The sequence below is a fragment of the Amphimedon queenslandica genome, unplaced genomic scaffold (genome assembly GCF_000090795.2).
Source record: "Amphimedon queenslandica unplaced genomic scaffold, v1.1 AMPQUscaffold_13418, whole genome shotgun sequence".
Lineage (NCBI taxonomy): Eukaryota > Metazoa > Porifera > Demospongiae > Haplosclerida > Niphatidae > Amphimedon > Amphimedon queenslandica.
Window position 1 is genome coordinate 235,457 of NW_003546346.1, and position 17,156 is coordinate 252,612.

At 33.7% G+C, this 17,156-nt stretch overlaps 1 protein-coding gene and 1 long non-coding RNA gene across 2 annotated transcripts; both read left to right on the plus strand.

Moving 5' to 3' along the window:
* The first annotated feature begins 6,852 nt into the window (after positions 1-6,852).
* On the plus strand, positions 6,853-8,468 carry LOC109581804 (uncharacterized). Its single transcript, XR_002184782.1, has 4 exons — positions 6,853-7,097; positions 7,148-7,226; positions 8,119-8,160; positions 8,416-8,468. It is a non-coding gene; the product is annotated as an uncharacterized LOC109581804 (long non-coding RNA).
* A 182-nt stretch (positions 8,469-8,650) lies between these two features.
* LOC109581817 (uncharacterized) lies at positions 8,651-11,140 on the plus strand. The gene is made up of 4 exons (XM_019996231.1): positions 8,651-8,713; positions 8,759-8,849; positions 10,556-10,759; positions 10,992-11,140. The coding sequence occupies exons 1-4, from the start codon at positions 8,684-8,686 to the stop codon at positions 11,084-11,086; spliced, it is 420 nt and encodes a 139-aa protein (XP_019851790.1). The 5' UTR covers positions 8,651-8,683; the 3' UTR covers positions 11,087-11,140.
* The last annotated feature ends 6,016 nt before the right edge of the window (positions 11,141-17,156 follow it).

Genomic DNA, 17,156 nt, shown 5'->3' on the forward strand with positions numbered 1-17,156 from the left:
TTAGCCAACTGATGCTCTCAGATCTTGCTAATAGGTCTGTTGACCTGGAGACTAAACTAAACAAGTTATATTACATGCTAAAATAAAAAGACGCTTGCACAAAGTTGCGCTTAAGGCTTTTATCTCAAAAATTGCTTGTCGCAGGCACCTAAAAGTTGGAAACAGTTAGTTCATTTGTTGGCATAGGCCAACATTGCCTGGGATTAAGTCCTTGAAGTCTTCCACCACCTTCCCTGGGATGGGGGTTAAGGTGGAGGAGAGGACTAAGCGAGTTGTCCTGGGTGGGCCAAGGTTTGACAGAGGAATGGCCAGTAATGTTGCAAAGGGCTGCTGCATTTGGGAATGACGTACAGAAAGGTGCCACTATTGCCCATTGAACCCAAGGGGGAGTGACAGAACTGGGGGACAGCAGAAGAAATAGAGATCCCCACCTTTTATTGAGAATACTGGTTGTACAAACACTATTAAGCACTTTCTTCATGAGTTTACCATATTTTATTAGTACATATACTCATTATCCTTGGCAAATGTTAATCTTTTTGCCTGTTAGAGCTTAGAGACGTCATGAGTTTTCGGATAATTTTAAATACCCGTTGATCTTTTTGCATTGATGGCTTGTGAGATACTTTTGAATTTTTTACACTGAATTAGTAGAGATGGATGGTTTTCCCCATCCTTCAGATAGGCCATTTTTCCTTATAGATCTTTCATGCTTGGTCTTTGGCTGGTCGTTTTGATCAAATTACATGTACGCACTTTCTTTCTCTATCCATATTATTCCTGCGGCAGCTTAGACCACGTTTATTCATTGAATGCATTTTTCTGTAACATTTGCTATATACATTTTTAAGCTATTACCCATTTTAATTATGGATTTAAGAAAGTCCAAATCCTCCATGATGCTGGAATTTAGTGCCACAACTGTCTTTATAGTACTTATTTTGATATTAAGTAGGCAACGTAAATTTTATGGCATGAGTAGAAGTGGAATAAAGGATAGTAGAAGTAATGGTTAGAAAAGGAAACCCACCTCTGATGAAAATTTAGCACATTGGACATTATTAAGAAATAGCACATGCCCATAAAAATTGGCACATTTAATGAGTTTAGACGTGCTTTTTGGGACAGCTTTGTCTAGTTTCAACTTTCTCCACCTGGCTACTAAGGCAGCTGATACTGCTGGGTCTTTCTAACCCTGTTTGTCCACTGAATTGGCCTCCTCTACACTCTGCGTTCATCTGTTGCAGGGTCACTTTTCCTGGTTCCTTGGCACCAAGGGTGATGCACTTATGGCAAATCTCAGAGTGGGACCAGTCCACTTGCCAACCATTTTACTCATATTTGTACTCTGTTTTTCTGCAAAGCTAGTGGGGTGCAATCAAAACAGGCTGATGTACACTGTGTGTTTAGCCCAATTCACTAGGAGCTTTGTTACCACACTGAACCCCAAGGATGCACGTATGCCATCTGTTAACCACCAAAAGAACTGACTTTATTGACCCTCAGTTTGTTAAATTCCTTTGTGTAGATCCATGTCTAACTTTAGACTTCACCTTCTCTGTGTGCTGAGTATATTGCACCTGTCCTTATTACCTTCAATAATGTGCATACATATTTGTTGACTTTGATGAGCTTATTCTTGGTAACCCTAATTAGGAAGATCAAGCTCCTGGGCAATTTCCTGAGTTAGCAGTAGATTTGGCTTTTGTGTAGTCAGGTTGATGTGATTAATCTTCTCCAGTTGCTTTTTTATTTTAATGAATATCTTCATCCTTTATAAGAATTTGGAATAAATGCTTTCTACTTGGTACTTGATTTTTCAGATCAATAGAGGCATAGATATTAGAGTAAATGAAAGGGATTGGAAATGGGGGCGTAGGCTGGTTGATGTTGCTATTGGTTACTGGCCCAATACCTGGTTGATTTTCCCATCTCCTCTATTAGTGAGGCTGTACTGCAAGGGCTTTGAAGGATTTTTATGGAGATCCAAGAGGACGCTTACTTATGATTGTTAAGATATTGGGATTGGCAGGGATAGTCGCAGACTGTAGTTGACAATAAATATGATGGAAACTCAAGTTAATACAAAGAGGAAGAACAAAGAGAGAAAGAGAATACACCAGAACCAAGAGAGCATCAAAAAGAGAACAGTAACAACTGAACAGAACAAATCAATAACAACAGCAGTACAGATTGTGCATGCATCACAACTTATATAACACCTATAACCACAAGTATGAATAAGATAACCACAAACTAAAAATGCAATATCAATAATAATTAGGATAGATTGACAAGTGACATTATAATACTATTATTTCTAACAATGATATACCTTACTTTTCCATATAGAAAGTGATAGACTACCTGCAGGATGGTTTTTACTTCTACAACGCTATTTTGCAATGAGTTATAGGTACAACAAAATTTTTTCACTTTTCGCCCTTTTTCTGTTGTAACAAACTCATGCTTCATGGATTCTAATTCTAACTAGTATCATTTCATATGCAAATGAAAGCTCTTTCATATGATTATAAAGATCTTTTATCTTACTCTAGCTTGTTTTCAAAAAAGGGATTATAATGACAAAAAATACATTTTGTAGTTTTAGAAGTGCCATAACATTAACATAGTAAAATTATCTGTACAAAAGAAAACAGAATTATAAAGAGGAAACATTAGGCTTCTTGATGCATTAATTTCACTTGCATAGGAACACTTGTTCACGAGATATTGCTCCTAAAAGAAAGGAAATCAAGGGTAAATTGTAAAAAAAATTTCAACGAACCTCTGTCAGCCTAGCAGCAATACAAATGAATGGAGGTTGGGCTACGCCCACACTTCCGTTTCCAACCCCTTTCGTTTACTCTATTATCTATGATAGAGGGCATTGATGCTTTAAAGTTGTGGCTATTGACTAAGAAAGCAAGTCATTTCACTATATACATGGTTCCTTTTGCCTGCAGCATGTTGTGAACTTTGTGCTAAGTGTATTATAATTTGGCCATAAACTGCTAGCTCCTTAGCATTTTTGTCCAGGGAAAGTACTGTCAAGAACTCCAGGAAGTAAAAGGTCCATGAGAAGGGATCCTCTATTCCCTAGAAGTTTCGCTTTAAAAGTTGGAGCCTGTCTTAGCCGACACTGCAGTCTGCAGCATCAGCTACATTAAAAGTAATCCCCCACATACTAATATTAGGTGGGGTATAGAATATAGATATAAATTTGCACACAGTCTGAGCGAGCTTGCCCCATTTCTTGTTGAATTTTATTCAAGCTTTTGTAGTTTTAATGTGCTTTGCTGGATTGTTTTGCTAAGAGGAGCTTTAGTAAACATGCTTTAATTATAATGCTTCTTTCTATTTAGCAAACAAAAATCATGTCTTAGTAAGTATCTAGAGTATTTCTTTTTTAATAATAATAATGAAGGAATTTCTACATGTATAATGTTATTATGCCAAACAGTTTCAGTGAATCATACATGGCATTTTAATTCAGTACCTGCATCATTGTCATGTTGTCTGACTTTCATTAATTCAATGAATTTCAATTTTTGAGAGCCAAAATGGGCCAAGATCACTACTATAGTAAAGTTAGTCTGTCTGTTAGCAGATTACACAGGAGGGAGTTGTCTAATGTCAGTAGGAATGCATCTGCATATGAATATTTCTCTATATTATAATGGTAGAGTGGCTAGGCTTACTTCATATCTATTTTGAATATTATTTCGGTCAATGAGACAATTAGAGATACAAGAAGGGCATTGAAAATAAAAATCATTTGAGTGAAAGGAAAGAAACGAGTTGCACTGAAAGCGATGTAGTTTAATATGTTACCTCAAATATTACTAGGAGCTGCTGATGTTATTTTGACATTTGAGTATATGAATGAATTATTGTTCCATCAGTTTGAAAGGTCTATAAGCTTAAGCTGGATTTACAATATGATGCTAGTCCTGACGTTATGTTGACGCAGAAGTTAAATCTGGTTCAATTCCAGCGTGAAGTATGCGTCAAAAGGTCAAATTGCCCATGCTTTTGATTAAAAATTGACGGTATGTTGGCCTAGCGTCATATTGTAAATCCGCCTTTACTCTTTTTAAACTGGTGTAGATGATCAATTGGCACTGTATGACTATTCATGGCTACTGTTTAGAAATATTTAAAAAGTAATTGCACAACAATAGCAGGAGTCTTGATAGTGATAGCCTTGAAGCAAATTGTTTGCATTGCTCTTTTTCAATGCGCATTGACTTGTGATGCAATACATCTTTTATGTGACTGTTTATGTGATCACTGTCAGCACAGGTAGTAAAACGAGAGTTTAGCAAAGAGCTTTGGTAGTACATTAATGATTTTTCAGCATAATTTAAGTTTGATTTAGCTTATGCTCTCCCTACTCTACCAGCCCTCCTCACTCACCCATCATAAATCGCAAACAATTAGAATTTAAGTGCAGTGTGCACACTCATAATCAAAACAGCAACCAAACTGTTCACACATAAAAACTGGTCACAAAATATAGTTTCAAAAAATTTAGGAGCACATGACCATAGCACTCCAAGGAAAAAACTTTTGGATACGTAAAAACCTCTTTGAGGAAAAACCATACCTATGGGATTAAACTACTAATAAAACAAAGTGATTCAAAACATAATAATAATGATAATAATAATAATAATAATAATAAAGCACATATTAGAAATAATAATGACAATTAATTGACTACTAAAATTTTTGATAATAATACAATCCAGACTGCTCCTGTAGTTATCATATCTGTTTAGTAATCTCTAATAGAATGTTAACAAAATCATGGAAAAGCAACCAAGCTGTATTAATTCAAACTTTAAATAATGAATTTGGAGGTGGTTAATAGGGGGATAGAATGCTCTAGAAAACTTAAGTAACAACAAAAAATAACACTGAACTGATACTATAACTCATATAGAATGTACACCAAAGCAACTTAGAAGTGACACTCCTTTTATTGTTAACTACCTTATAATGTTTTTGCTTCCTCACAAATAAAGGTGTGTGCCCCTTCCTCCCTGGCATATTTCTTTTCTACCTTAACAACTGAACTGTTATCTTTACATCCATAACATTGGACACTTTTTAAATGCCAATTCTGCGGTTCACTTGTCTTTCAAATATATGCAAGTTCAATCTCTGTCACCACTATTGTTCCATTGTGGAGTAGTCCATGTCGATCAGTGCTACCTAAATACTTACTAAACACAAAGTGATGTCATGCTAATGGCATACCTAGGAAGCATATTTTTTGTCTAGTTCACTTTGCTCAATTGACATAAAATATATGCACCTCTAGTGTCCTGAAATATAGCAGATGCTGTGAGAGAACTCTTCAAATACCCACAATTTGCTTCCAGCACTAACATTCATTATTGCTATTTCATGTATAGCAGAGGGGCTGATGTAAATTGCAGTAGCTGATTTGGTTGTTTTTAAGTATATGTAATAACACCCCTGTGAGGCATGTATCACATTTATCAGCACCGAGCCCGAGGGCCGCAGGCTCGAGGGCAAAGTGCTGATAAATGTGATACACAGTTATGCCGAGTGGGGGTGTTATAACGAATTTATGTCCCTGCCTAAGCCAAACTTCACATACTGCACATGCGCAGGTGCCACGTGCTACTTACCACGACCCTGTGCAATACGAAGGAGGCAAGGTGATGGCTGCTCTCAAAAGATGAAACAGAACATTGTAGTACTTGCCACAGTAATGACAGCCCAAAGAAGACCCCCAGGAGTATCAAAATTAACTTAGACTGCCATAGAGAGTGTAAGATGACGATGCATTGATAATGACAAGTATGATCCAACCAGCACCTTTTTTGTAGGGCCTTCATTCTGTTTATCAATTATTTGTGGCCTATGACTGCTTTAGTCTTGCTGGTCCAGACCCTTTGCTGCTTCTGGCCGAATTCTCTGGCATCTTATAGACGTTCAATGATTCCAACTCTGTGTCAGTAGCTCAAGCAAAACGGCCGGCACTATCATGTCTCCATTAAACTTACAGTCCTACTTCTGTTAAGTGACAAGTTTATTTTTATTGTTCTTTTTTTCAAATCACTATATTTTATTATTTTAAAGTCTATTTCAAAGTTCTATTGCACTATGTAAACTGTTAACCACAGCAGTGCTTATATCAAACGTCAAAGGGATTTACCATGCCCTAGGGCAGTATAAGCAATTTATCAGCACTGCAGTGTCTTGAAGTTTGGCTTAGGTAAGATATAAAGTAACCTTATCCCTCAGTATGTACATGAGGGAATTATTTTTTGAGCTAGGGTAGTTTACAGTTAAAACCTATTTATTTCTGGTACCCTCTTTCTTCTTTAGTTCCTGTATTATAAGAGGGAATATATTATGAAGAAGACATCCTAAACATTGAAGCATAAAATGGTTAATACAGATTATGGATACTCAAAGTATTCATGGTCCTTCACACTTTGCATAATTGCTTGAACTAATTTAATAGGAAATTTTACTACATACCTGAAAAGTCTACTAGGACCAATAGTATAAGTGTGTGGAGTTGCCATAAAATCTCATGTATTTAGGAGACAATGAATATATTCAAAACCACCCCCATCAGCTAAAGGTGGAAAAGCTTCAAGTACTTTTACTTGCAATATCCCATTCACTTATTTTTGGGTATGTTGCTATATCCCAGCTTGATTTCTTGGGAGACTCTCCTTATAGAAGCATGACACTGGTTTAACATAAACTATTTCATGATGCTTGTTAAGCATACATTCTGTGGTGAAACAGTATAAATTTTGAGTAACTGATGTGCCTTAATTTACTATTTGTGAAAATGCGTAGAGCCAAGAAAAATTCTGCAATTTATATTTATAGAAAGTTGAAATGACGTATTTAAATAAAAATATTAATTTTTGTTGTCTATAGTATGTATGTGGGCAATTATATTATTTTTCTTTTATCCCGACACACACAATCAGTTCTGTCTCATCAGATCCTGAAGAAAATGCAAGACAGTTTGATGTAGAGATTTTCACTGTCACATCACTCAATGCTACTAATGCTTCCTCAGCCTGCTGTATGAAGAAGTAATAATAGATTGTCCTATATTATATTGAACCTTATTATTATTCAATAGAGAGATACAAGTGTAAGCTGAGAATATAATAATATTAGTTCAATTGAGAAGCCATCTACTGGTTTTATCTGAATCAAAGGTATCTGTGATATTCATTTTGTATACATGTACTCATCTTGCGAAATATTTAATTTTTGGAATGAGCATTTTAATGGTCTCTGTATGTTTTGAAATGAATTGAAGTTCTTGCAGGGTTTGCCACAAAGCATGCCATGTAAGCTAAGCAGCATGCACAGTATATAACATTTGAAGCAACTTTTAAAATTCATAAAAATCCAAATTTGATTTGAATCAGCTCAAATTTTGGGGCAAAATACAAGCATGTATATGCATTAGAAAAATTATTTCAATGGAGAATTTTCTCCTTGTGATTTTGTTAAATTACCCTGTAAATTACCCTGTATAGTACAGGGTCTTTGGCCCAATTTTTGAGCAACTTGACAATTCACTGACAAGAAACTACGTGTATGAGCACTATGTAAAAATCATATACAAAGCACTGAGTGCATGTATGCATTTAAATATTATAGTTTCATCAACTAAAGGAGATGCATGCATTGGTGTTAAGAAATAGGGGCCCTGATGAAATTCTTAACAATTGCTTCTTAAAATATTATGTATCATACTGAACAGATCTATGTACAAAAATATAAATCTGACCACATCAGAGGATGATGTTATTATTATATGATATACATGTAGATTTTATTTTGCTTAACAATGTTTAAAAACACATTCATTCATGCATGACTTGTGGGATTTGCCTCCCGGCCCTAATGCAAATTTTATTTCTACCGTATAAAACTATATATTCATATACATGTGTACAATAGCCTTGATGTTCATATAAGTTGGCATTTCATCACGTTATCTTCATGGATATTACAAGTATTAATGAAGTGAACACATGCGTACATTGTGTATTCTCTTTTTATATCGACATAAACTCATTCTATTTTTTTATTATTTAGGAACAAGGATAAAAAATTAAGACGAAAGACAGAGGGAGTAAGGTCAGTATTCCTTAATTTGATCTTATACTGTAACATATGTATAGTCAGTTAATAGAATGGATTAGCTTGATTGTGTACATTTTTGGGATTTTTAAATACGTTGTATATGAATTATTTTCACTTTTTGTGATCAGCTATAATCAAGCACAAATTACTTGTTTCTTTTATTCTACATGTACTAATACGTGTATTTATTAATGTTGTACTTGTAGTATACCACATAATTACTAATATTATATTTGTTTCTTGCTGTAGGTTGACAAAGAAGAGGGAATTTAAATCACAACTGACTGAAATTAGTTTCATGTTTATGTTATTAAAAACTAATTTTTCCAATTTAAAAAATATATAGTCTAATGTTATGCTCTTAAATTTAGTAGCTATAATAAAGACGTGATAATAAAACTAGTCCTCGCCTACGCAAAGCTGGGCGAGGCCAACAATCCATCTTGTATATATGTCTGCTTCACTCTCATTAAGTATAATTAAACTTGTATGGTTAATTAATGTGTCCACACCTAGAATGGCTTCAAACTTAGAGGTTGGAGAGAAGGTGAACAAATGCTTATTTCCTGTATAGGATTGTTGTTTGTTACAGATTGAATCATTTTTTACAATTACAAGGATTTATAGCAGTCAAGATGGTGAGTCACATTTTGGAACTGTGAAAATAAAAATGAAAGGAAAAGGTCAGTGTAGATCTACAATAATTACAAAGGCAAAATGTGCTAAACAGCTACTTCATGACCTGAAGTTTATACATACTTTTAAAGTAACTTTATAAATTTAATTTTGATCGGAATCAGCTCAAATTTTCTACACAACATAAAAATATGTATATACCGTCAAGAGTAGATACCGTATAGTAAGAAATTTTCATTGCCAGAAACTTTCGTTGTCTTTTCAAGCTGGCTTAGCCGCTTTACAAGATATTTTTGTTGATTTATTTTTGTTTTGCCTAACATAAATTTTCACTGCCACGTCCACTTAATTAGTGCCACATGTATGGTTTAAGATGAATGTCTTTGGTATATACAGAGGCGTCGCTGCCTAAGGGGCAGGTAGGGCAGTTGCCCCACCAATAATAAATAAATTAATGATAAAATTACTTTATAAATGTCTCCTTTATTGTCCGGAAGGGATTGAAATTATTTTGAAGATCCGTAGCCATTTTTTATTAAAATTAGTTATTAATTCAAGTTAATTCATTTAATAACCATCCAGGAAAGACTCAATCACTGCTTACTTCTTCACACACACGAACAACTGACTCATAATGTAGAAATACAGTCGGTAGTTAAGCAATTTATTGCTGGAAATGAATGCCATTATGAATTTTGGGCGTCAAAAGTTAATTAATCAATCAATTAATTGACCAAAATTGACCACACCCATCATGAATATTGGCAAAATTTTTCGCGTGCTTCACGTGTGAAAAGGTTATTTCTCCTTTATAGACCTATAGTGCTCTACCAATCTTCAAGGCCAGCGACGCCCCTGATATATGGTTACCACATTTATTAAGACATTCTGAACCCATCAGTTGGAGAATAACTGCCTTTTGTGTCAAGCCTGATGATGCCACAGATTGCTATGCCGTGGCTGTAGTGAAAAGAGGATTTGGTGTGGGTCAAAAATTTTAGTTAGATTAAATTTTGTCTAAAAGTTTTGTTCAAAATTTTGGCCAATGAAACAAACGAAAATTAGCACTAAATGAAAATTTTCTGCTATGTGGTATATGTATCAAAACATTGTGAAAATGGAGATTTTTTGTAGTCATTTTTGATAAAGAACCCTGTACTACCGTATAGTGGGAAATTTTTGGAGGGACTACAATTTGGTGATTGGCGAATTTTAGTTTGGCGAATTTATGACAGTGTAGCTATGTGCCATTGAGCATGCATATAGTGGTTCATAATGGCGGATTTTATTTTGGCAAATGGCTATCAAAACACCAAATTCACCAAATTTAATTCCCTCCAAAATTTCCCACTATACGGTATATTAGGTTTTTCTCTAGATTTTTGAGCATCTTTAAAAATTCAGTAAAAATTAATTTTGATTGAAATCAGCTCAAATTTTCTACTCAACATAAGAACATGGTATAATTATGATTCATACAAATTATTAAAGCAGAAATTTCTTTCCTAACTATTTATGATTAAAACCCCTGTTATTGTAGAGGGTCAACTCATCGGCCAGATTTTTAGCAACTTCATAATTTTTACCTCTGTATAATTTAATTCTGTGTTTTCCTCTTCCTAATGCTCTAACCTTTCTGTGCAGCATATAAATGTGTACTGTACATATCAGAAAAATTATAAAAGTAGAGCACTATATCAAAAATTTTGTTGGAAACCCTGAACTGCATGTAAAATGATAATACTTTTTATAGGCGACATTGGTTCAATATCGGATATAATACCATCAACTGGTCTTATGTTTAGAGAGACTCCATCTTCTTACAATTACTCATGGCACACAGCACCAAGAAGACAGTTCATAGTTAATTTGGATGCCAGTGTACAGGTAACTGTATCTTCTGGTGAGAAAAGAATTCTAAAAGAAGGAGAAGTGTTCTTTGTAGAGGATACTACTGGTAAATTAATCTATAAGCAATGAGAAGAAGAATTATGACTATGATGTACATGTATGAAAAAAGAAATTGCAATAGAGGTTTTGATTTTCTTAACGTGAAAGAATTTGAGTTTCATTTAAAAGCCACAAGGTTGTAACGATATCTTTATGTCAATGTACATTTTATTTTGTTCCACAAGCATGATGTCTGTTATAGCTCCTAAGCTGTAATCATCATTCTGTGTTAATTATAGGGAAAGGTCATTTCTCTGAGTCAGTGGATGGTAAAGTTAGACGCTCAGTTTTCCTGCCTGTGCCAGATGATTACAAGTTACCTACTGACTGCTAACTAATTTTAATTCATATTTTAAATTTTTTTCAATAGAAATTATTTTAATTTAAATTTAATCAGTCTAGATAGTCTTCTGGATCACGGATAGTTATCTATGTCTGGATACATTATTTGTGTCACTAGCTATAAAATTCAAATTAAAATAAAATCATTCATTTAGCCCTACCCACTCTGGTTGGAATGTGGATCGAATCATAAAAGAGCGAGATAGTTTCCTCTATTGTTGTTCCAAGGGTCTGGCCTCAGGCTCAGGACTGTGACTATGGCCACTTGTCAAACTTGCTTAGGCACAGTTTGAATGATGACGAAAGATTATGATTTATTTCTGTTCTCTAGTAGGTGTTGATGAGCTTGTTGATGTTATTGACTTATTGAAGAAATGTGGTTTTCCAGAAACAAAATGGCACGAGCTTGGACTGAGACTTGGACTAAGGAAGAATACACTGGATGCTATTGAAATGAAGTATCGTGGTGATGTGTATCGTTGTACGACAGAGTGCCTCTCCCAATGGTTAAGTAGAGCTGATAATGTTGACATTAGAGGAGGAGCCAATTTAGACTCACTGTCAGACACTCTTCGATCTATGAATGAAACTGCTGTAGCTGAGAAGTTACGTGAGTTAACCACAACTGTGTACTGTAATTATGTTTTTTTATCATAGAACATCATGTTCTTATTAATATTTTTAATAATCGTCATACTGTCCTGTCTCAGTCTCTTTGTGATTCTGTTGGTATTGCTTGGTTACTTTACGCTGAACATATGTTAACACAAGAAGCAGTTAGTAGAGTGGTGTCAGCGAGGCCCTCTATTCCTAATCAACGTGAGGCTCTATTAACTGCTGTCAAAGAAGCTGTTCAAACTGATCCCAACAGTTTACATACATTTGCTAATGTATTGTGTTCGATAAGTACTAATATACAACTGGGACAAGCTATACTGGATGATATTAGTGAGTACAATAAAATCATCATTTTATCCTTATGTTATGAAAATAGCTGTTTAGTATATCATAGCTATAGTGTTATGTGTTTATAGGTAAGTATTTTCCTACTCCTGAAGTTTGTTTGACTCCTGAAACTCTTAAGGATCATGATATAGTTTCTCAAGGTTATAAATAATATGAAATGATAATTTATTCATTAATATCTATAGATAATGCAAGTACTAATGAAACTACTAAGATACCAACTATTACACAATCTGGTATATATTTATTAAAATATAGTAGAGTAGCAGGTTATTTTTGTGGCTTGGGGCATATCATGATTTTAAAATCCATGAAGTCAGTGAGTTGGGAACTGTCAACCATCAAATTAATTGACACCACAAATTGACCCACAATGAAGTACAAATTATGATTAGAATAATCCAAAAATAACCTGCTCTATGTACTTTTTACACAATTGTCATACAATACTCTTAATGCCATTTTAAAAATATTACATGTATATCTGTAGGTAATACTAATACTGAAGGTACTAGTAATTCATCTTCTGTACCATTATCATCACAAGGTACATAGTATTGATATATTGACACCATTATTGCAAATGTTTTGTTGTAGTTGAAGTTCCTGTTCCTAAGCATTTATTTGTGGAGTTTAGCTCAATAAGAATTTCTTACACAAGGATGTTGTATAATGCTTGCAAGATTTTGAAAAGAAATTTAAATGTTGATGACATCAAGGAATTCCTCTCTTGTTATAGCAGTCTTAGTAAAAAAGTAGAACAGTGTTCCGATGTTTCTAGTATCCTTCGTCATGTTAAAGATGAGTGTTCACTGACTAATATTACACTACTTCATAGCATAGTAGAGGAAATGAATATCACTGAGGCAGAAGAACACATTGAGGCATATAAAGTGGAGTTGAATAAATTTTACAAATCAATCTCAATTAGTCTTTGTCTTGAAAAGAGATTCGATTCTGTTTCTCATCTTCAATGTGAAATAGCTACATTTATCTTTGATTGGGAGCCTGAGGAACATATGCTGAAGGATATTAAGGATATACTTTCAAAAGTATCTGGTAAACTACTGATCATTAAGTACATTGAGTCCTCCACTTCAATATCTGTCACTTGTTCCTTTCCTTTCTCTGATATTGGGTTTACTGTATTGAGGATGATGGAGAATATTCATATACTAATGGGACAAGGGCTAAAGAAACTGACTATTGGTAACTTAACACTATGGAGGAGACAAGATGTTAGACAAAAGGTATTAAAATGAATAGTAATGTTTGAATATTGTTTTTTTTGAATATTGTTTTGTATAGGAACTAAAAGAAAAAGATCAAGACCTAATGCAACAAACTGAGGTCAGTCCATAATATTTTAATTTTTGTTACACATGTCACATACATGAATTTTATCAAATAACTGATTTTTGCAGGTTATTTCTTATATTTTATTTAATGAAGCTGAGTACAGACTAAGAGATAGTATTTGTAGCAAAGAAAAGGTATGTCATACTACTGCACTGTGCATTGCAGTATTGCACTTATAATAGGAAATAATTGAATTGCAGCAAGAACTATCAATATTGGAAGGATTGACTATACCTAAAGTTAGCTTATTACACTATTGTGTATAGTATGAATATTTGTAAAAATTTTAATTAATTTTGCAGATTTTTGTCATATATTTTTATAATTATTCCAATTATTAGAAAGAATCATTGTCTGTTTCAAGTAAAAAAGTTGAGGTATAGATATACTGTACTGCTGGAAACATTTGCAGAGAATTAAATTTTGCGAGTTTTGAATGCATTCAAAGACCTAAATTTTAAATCCGTAAATAATAATATTTATACATTGCCTCTGTATTAACTGTTTCAATCTGCAATTTAAGTTTTTTCAGGAATTGCAAAATTTTTCTCTGCAAAATTGAATGGCTGTACAGTATCTCACTAGTTTGTATTTATCATAATAATTATTAATAGCAAGAACCACTTGATGAAGAGTTTACTGTATTGTGCTCTCAGTTTAATGAGTTAAAGGAAGAAAACAAAAAATTGTCAGACAAATTGTCAAAAATGAAGATTGATTATTTGAGGTCACTTTCTAGTAATAGTAGTTCAGGTTAGAGCATAGTAATATAATTCTGCTATTAATTATAATTTTTAAAGCTGTTAGCAAAGTGAGAAGAGGAATGGCCTTTGAAATTGATGACTGCAAATTTCATCTTGAAGCGATGACAATTCCAGACTATCAGCCATTAGTAGATAATAAAAAAGTAATAGAGCAATTACAAGAAAGAATAACATTAATGAATATGGAACTAATTATTGAAAGAGAATGCAGTGAAAAGATTATAAAAGGTTTTATTGACGTGTATGTGTCATTATTTTATTGTTAATACTTGAATAGGTTTGAAAGAGGTTGAGGATAAGAGACAAAAACAAAAAATGGAAGGAGAAATGTGTAAAGTAAGAGTAAGATAAGCAAAGTAGATGTACATGTATGTATTACTTTTACTGTACAGATTGAATTATATTGCAACCACCCTGTTACTGGTGAATCAATGTCAACATTTAAAGTACATAAAGATGAATTACTACCTGTAGTACTGGATAAAGCTTATAAGGTATTTTAGTTGATTTTATGCTGTTTAATCTTCTTTTCTCAGTTAATGAAATTAGCTCCTCATATACCTATTGAGAGATGTCGTTTAGTTAAATATAATTATTGGAATAATGTAATGCATAGGTCCTTTGATCTTGATCAGGTACATATAATTGTTTTATCTATTCTGTTGTTATAATTACAATTCAATTAGTTTCAGCATCAAACTATTGAACAGCTTATAGGGAGGGCTAGAGTTCTTCGTTCTTTTGAATTATTCTTAGAAACTCGTAAAAAAGATGAAACCTTTAGGAAATACAATGATGGAGGTTGGTATAGTTAGATACCATAACGATTACATGTGCATGTGTTGATGGTGTAGGTGTTAATTTAAAGATGTCAGTGGTTGATCTGTCAACTGGTGAAGTAGCACCAGCTAAACCAGTGAGAGGGGAAAGAGGCTGGGCTGTTGAAGAATTAAAACAATATATAGGAGAAGTAAGAAGAAGAATATACTCCCAATTAGTTAATTTGGTGGGGTTTTATTTTGATGATTGGCAATTTGCAAGTAAAATCACTAGTATTAATATTGCCAAGCGACACTTACTAATGCACATGTACATAGTAGCCAACAGATTACAAACCGCAAATTATATTTTTTGCCAAAATAAAATGCCACATACCAAAATAAAGTACTTCTCTCCCTCCCTCCATTGATCTAATCCTTTCTTTCTCTAGTTATTTAATATTAATTCATCATGTATGAGATTAGTAATGGAGATGGATCATTTCCAGGGTGTTACTGAGAGTGATGCTTTTATCGAGCTTAGAGATAAAGAAAGTACTTTAGGAACGATACTCTATGAAGGGAACAAAAAAGTCAGTTTAGCTACAGACAGCTTAGTTCAATAACAGTAGTAATACTATATTAAATAATGGCATGGGTTCAAAGAATTTGTATTATGTAGGACATGTGACAAGCATACACAATGAAGAATGATATTAATATTTTTATTGATCTAATACTTTAATATAGTATAATAGACAAAAGATGTGGCTTCTCCATTTACTGCAGTGGTAAAGTGTCATGTTAGCTTAGCATATGGTTTGTTAATAACTAGACGAATGTAAAACATTGAAGGGGCGAGCCTAAGCAAGTAAAGCAATGTACATACAATAGATCTTGACAGACTAACAATACTCATAGCTGTGGAACTTAAGCAGCTCAGAACTTGATGGAGCAGTGTACTACCTACATGTACCTTTGTCATCAATTCAAGTTGCATTTAAGAAGCATTAAAAATAGATAGAAATTGAATCAGTCACTACACAAATGATATGGCTAGATAGGCGACTGTAGCCATGTAGTCCAAGTTAGTTCAAGCTGAGACTGACATTCAAAGTCATTCACATCAATAAAAATGGCATATCTGCTTTCTTAACATTCCTTGCAGCATTTGGTCAGTAGGTATCAGTATGCGAGTGCAATAAGTCAAGTTATCCGCAAAAACAAGTTTCATGGTTATTTTATTGCATCTATAACCTTGCCTTGCTATTGGAGAAGCCTTTGGACAGAATTTCTGTCTTATTTTGCTGCTAGAAAACTCATGACTTTTTCCCGTGTGTTGGTCGCCATTTTATTTTCTTGTGGCCACTCCCACTTTTAATGAACTATTGAAAACTGAATTTATATAGCATTGTTAATGCATAGTATCTACCGTATTATGCATGAATAGGGGTGATGTATGTGTACAAACAGACAAACCATAGATACTTTTGCCGTTTATGTGGGCTTGCTCAGGCTCACCCCAATTATTTTCCATGCGTAGGTAGTTTTTTATAGTTATGCACTGCAAAATAATGAAAATTGATACCCTGCTAAATTAGATGTAACAACTATACCATATAGTGAGCATTTTTGTAGCCCGAAATTTTTACAAAGTTTTTCAAAATTCACAAAATAAAATCCATGAAAATTGATGAAAGTAGAAATTTTGGGATGCATTTGCAATTTTTGGGCCACAAAAATATTGCTAGTCATAAATAATCAAACTATTCAGTATTACCTTAATTTGTAGTCCTTTTCGTCATTGCACCCAAACACACACACACACATTTAGTTCTATGTATCATCAGATCCTAAAGATTTTCTAGCAGATTATAAAGATAGTTTGATGTACAGATATGTTGATTTTCACTTCAACTCAATACTACTAAACATTACAATACCTCCAGCTACTCCCACTACAGCTATCGTACCTGAAGGAGGAATAGCAATGAAAATTATATCGATTAATGAAGGAAATATAGGAAGAGAAAGAAGTAATAACTTGTGTTTTATTTTTAAAACATTATTATTAAAATCAGAGATACAGGTGCAAGTTGACAAAAGAATAACCTTTGATCAATTGAAGGAGGAGCTAGTTCCATTGATTGGTGTACCACCTAATGGTTTTATAGTTTATGAAGTCAGGGCAGATTATAGTATATTTAGAGAATAT

Excerpts from the sequence above, each read along its gene's own strand:
- LOC109581817 (XM_019996231.1), top strand. The coding sequence starts at position 8,684 with ATGGCTTCAAACTTAGAGGTTGGAGAGAAG. Across the intron at positions 8,850-10,555 it reads AATAAAAATGAAAGGAAAAG|GCGACATTGGTTCAATATCG; the intron begins GTCAGTGTAGAT and ends TACTTTTTATAG. Across the intron at positions 10,760-10,991 it reads CTTTGTAGAGGATACTACTG|GGAAAGGTCATTTCTCTGAG; the intron begins GTAAATTAATCT and ends TGTTAATTATAG.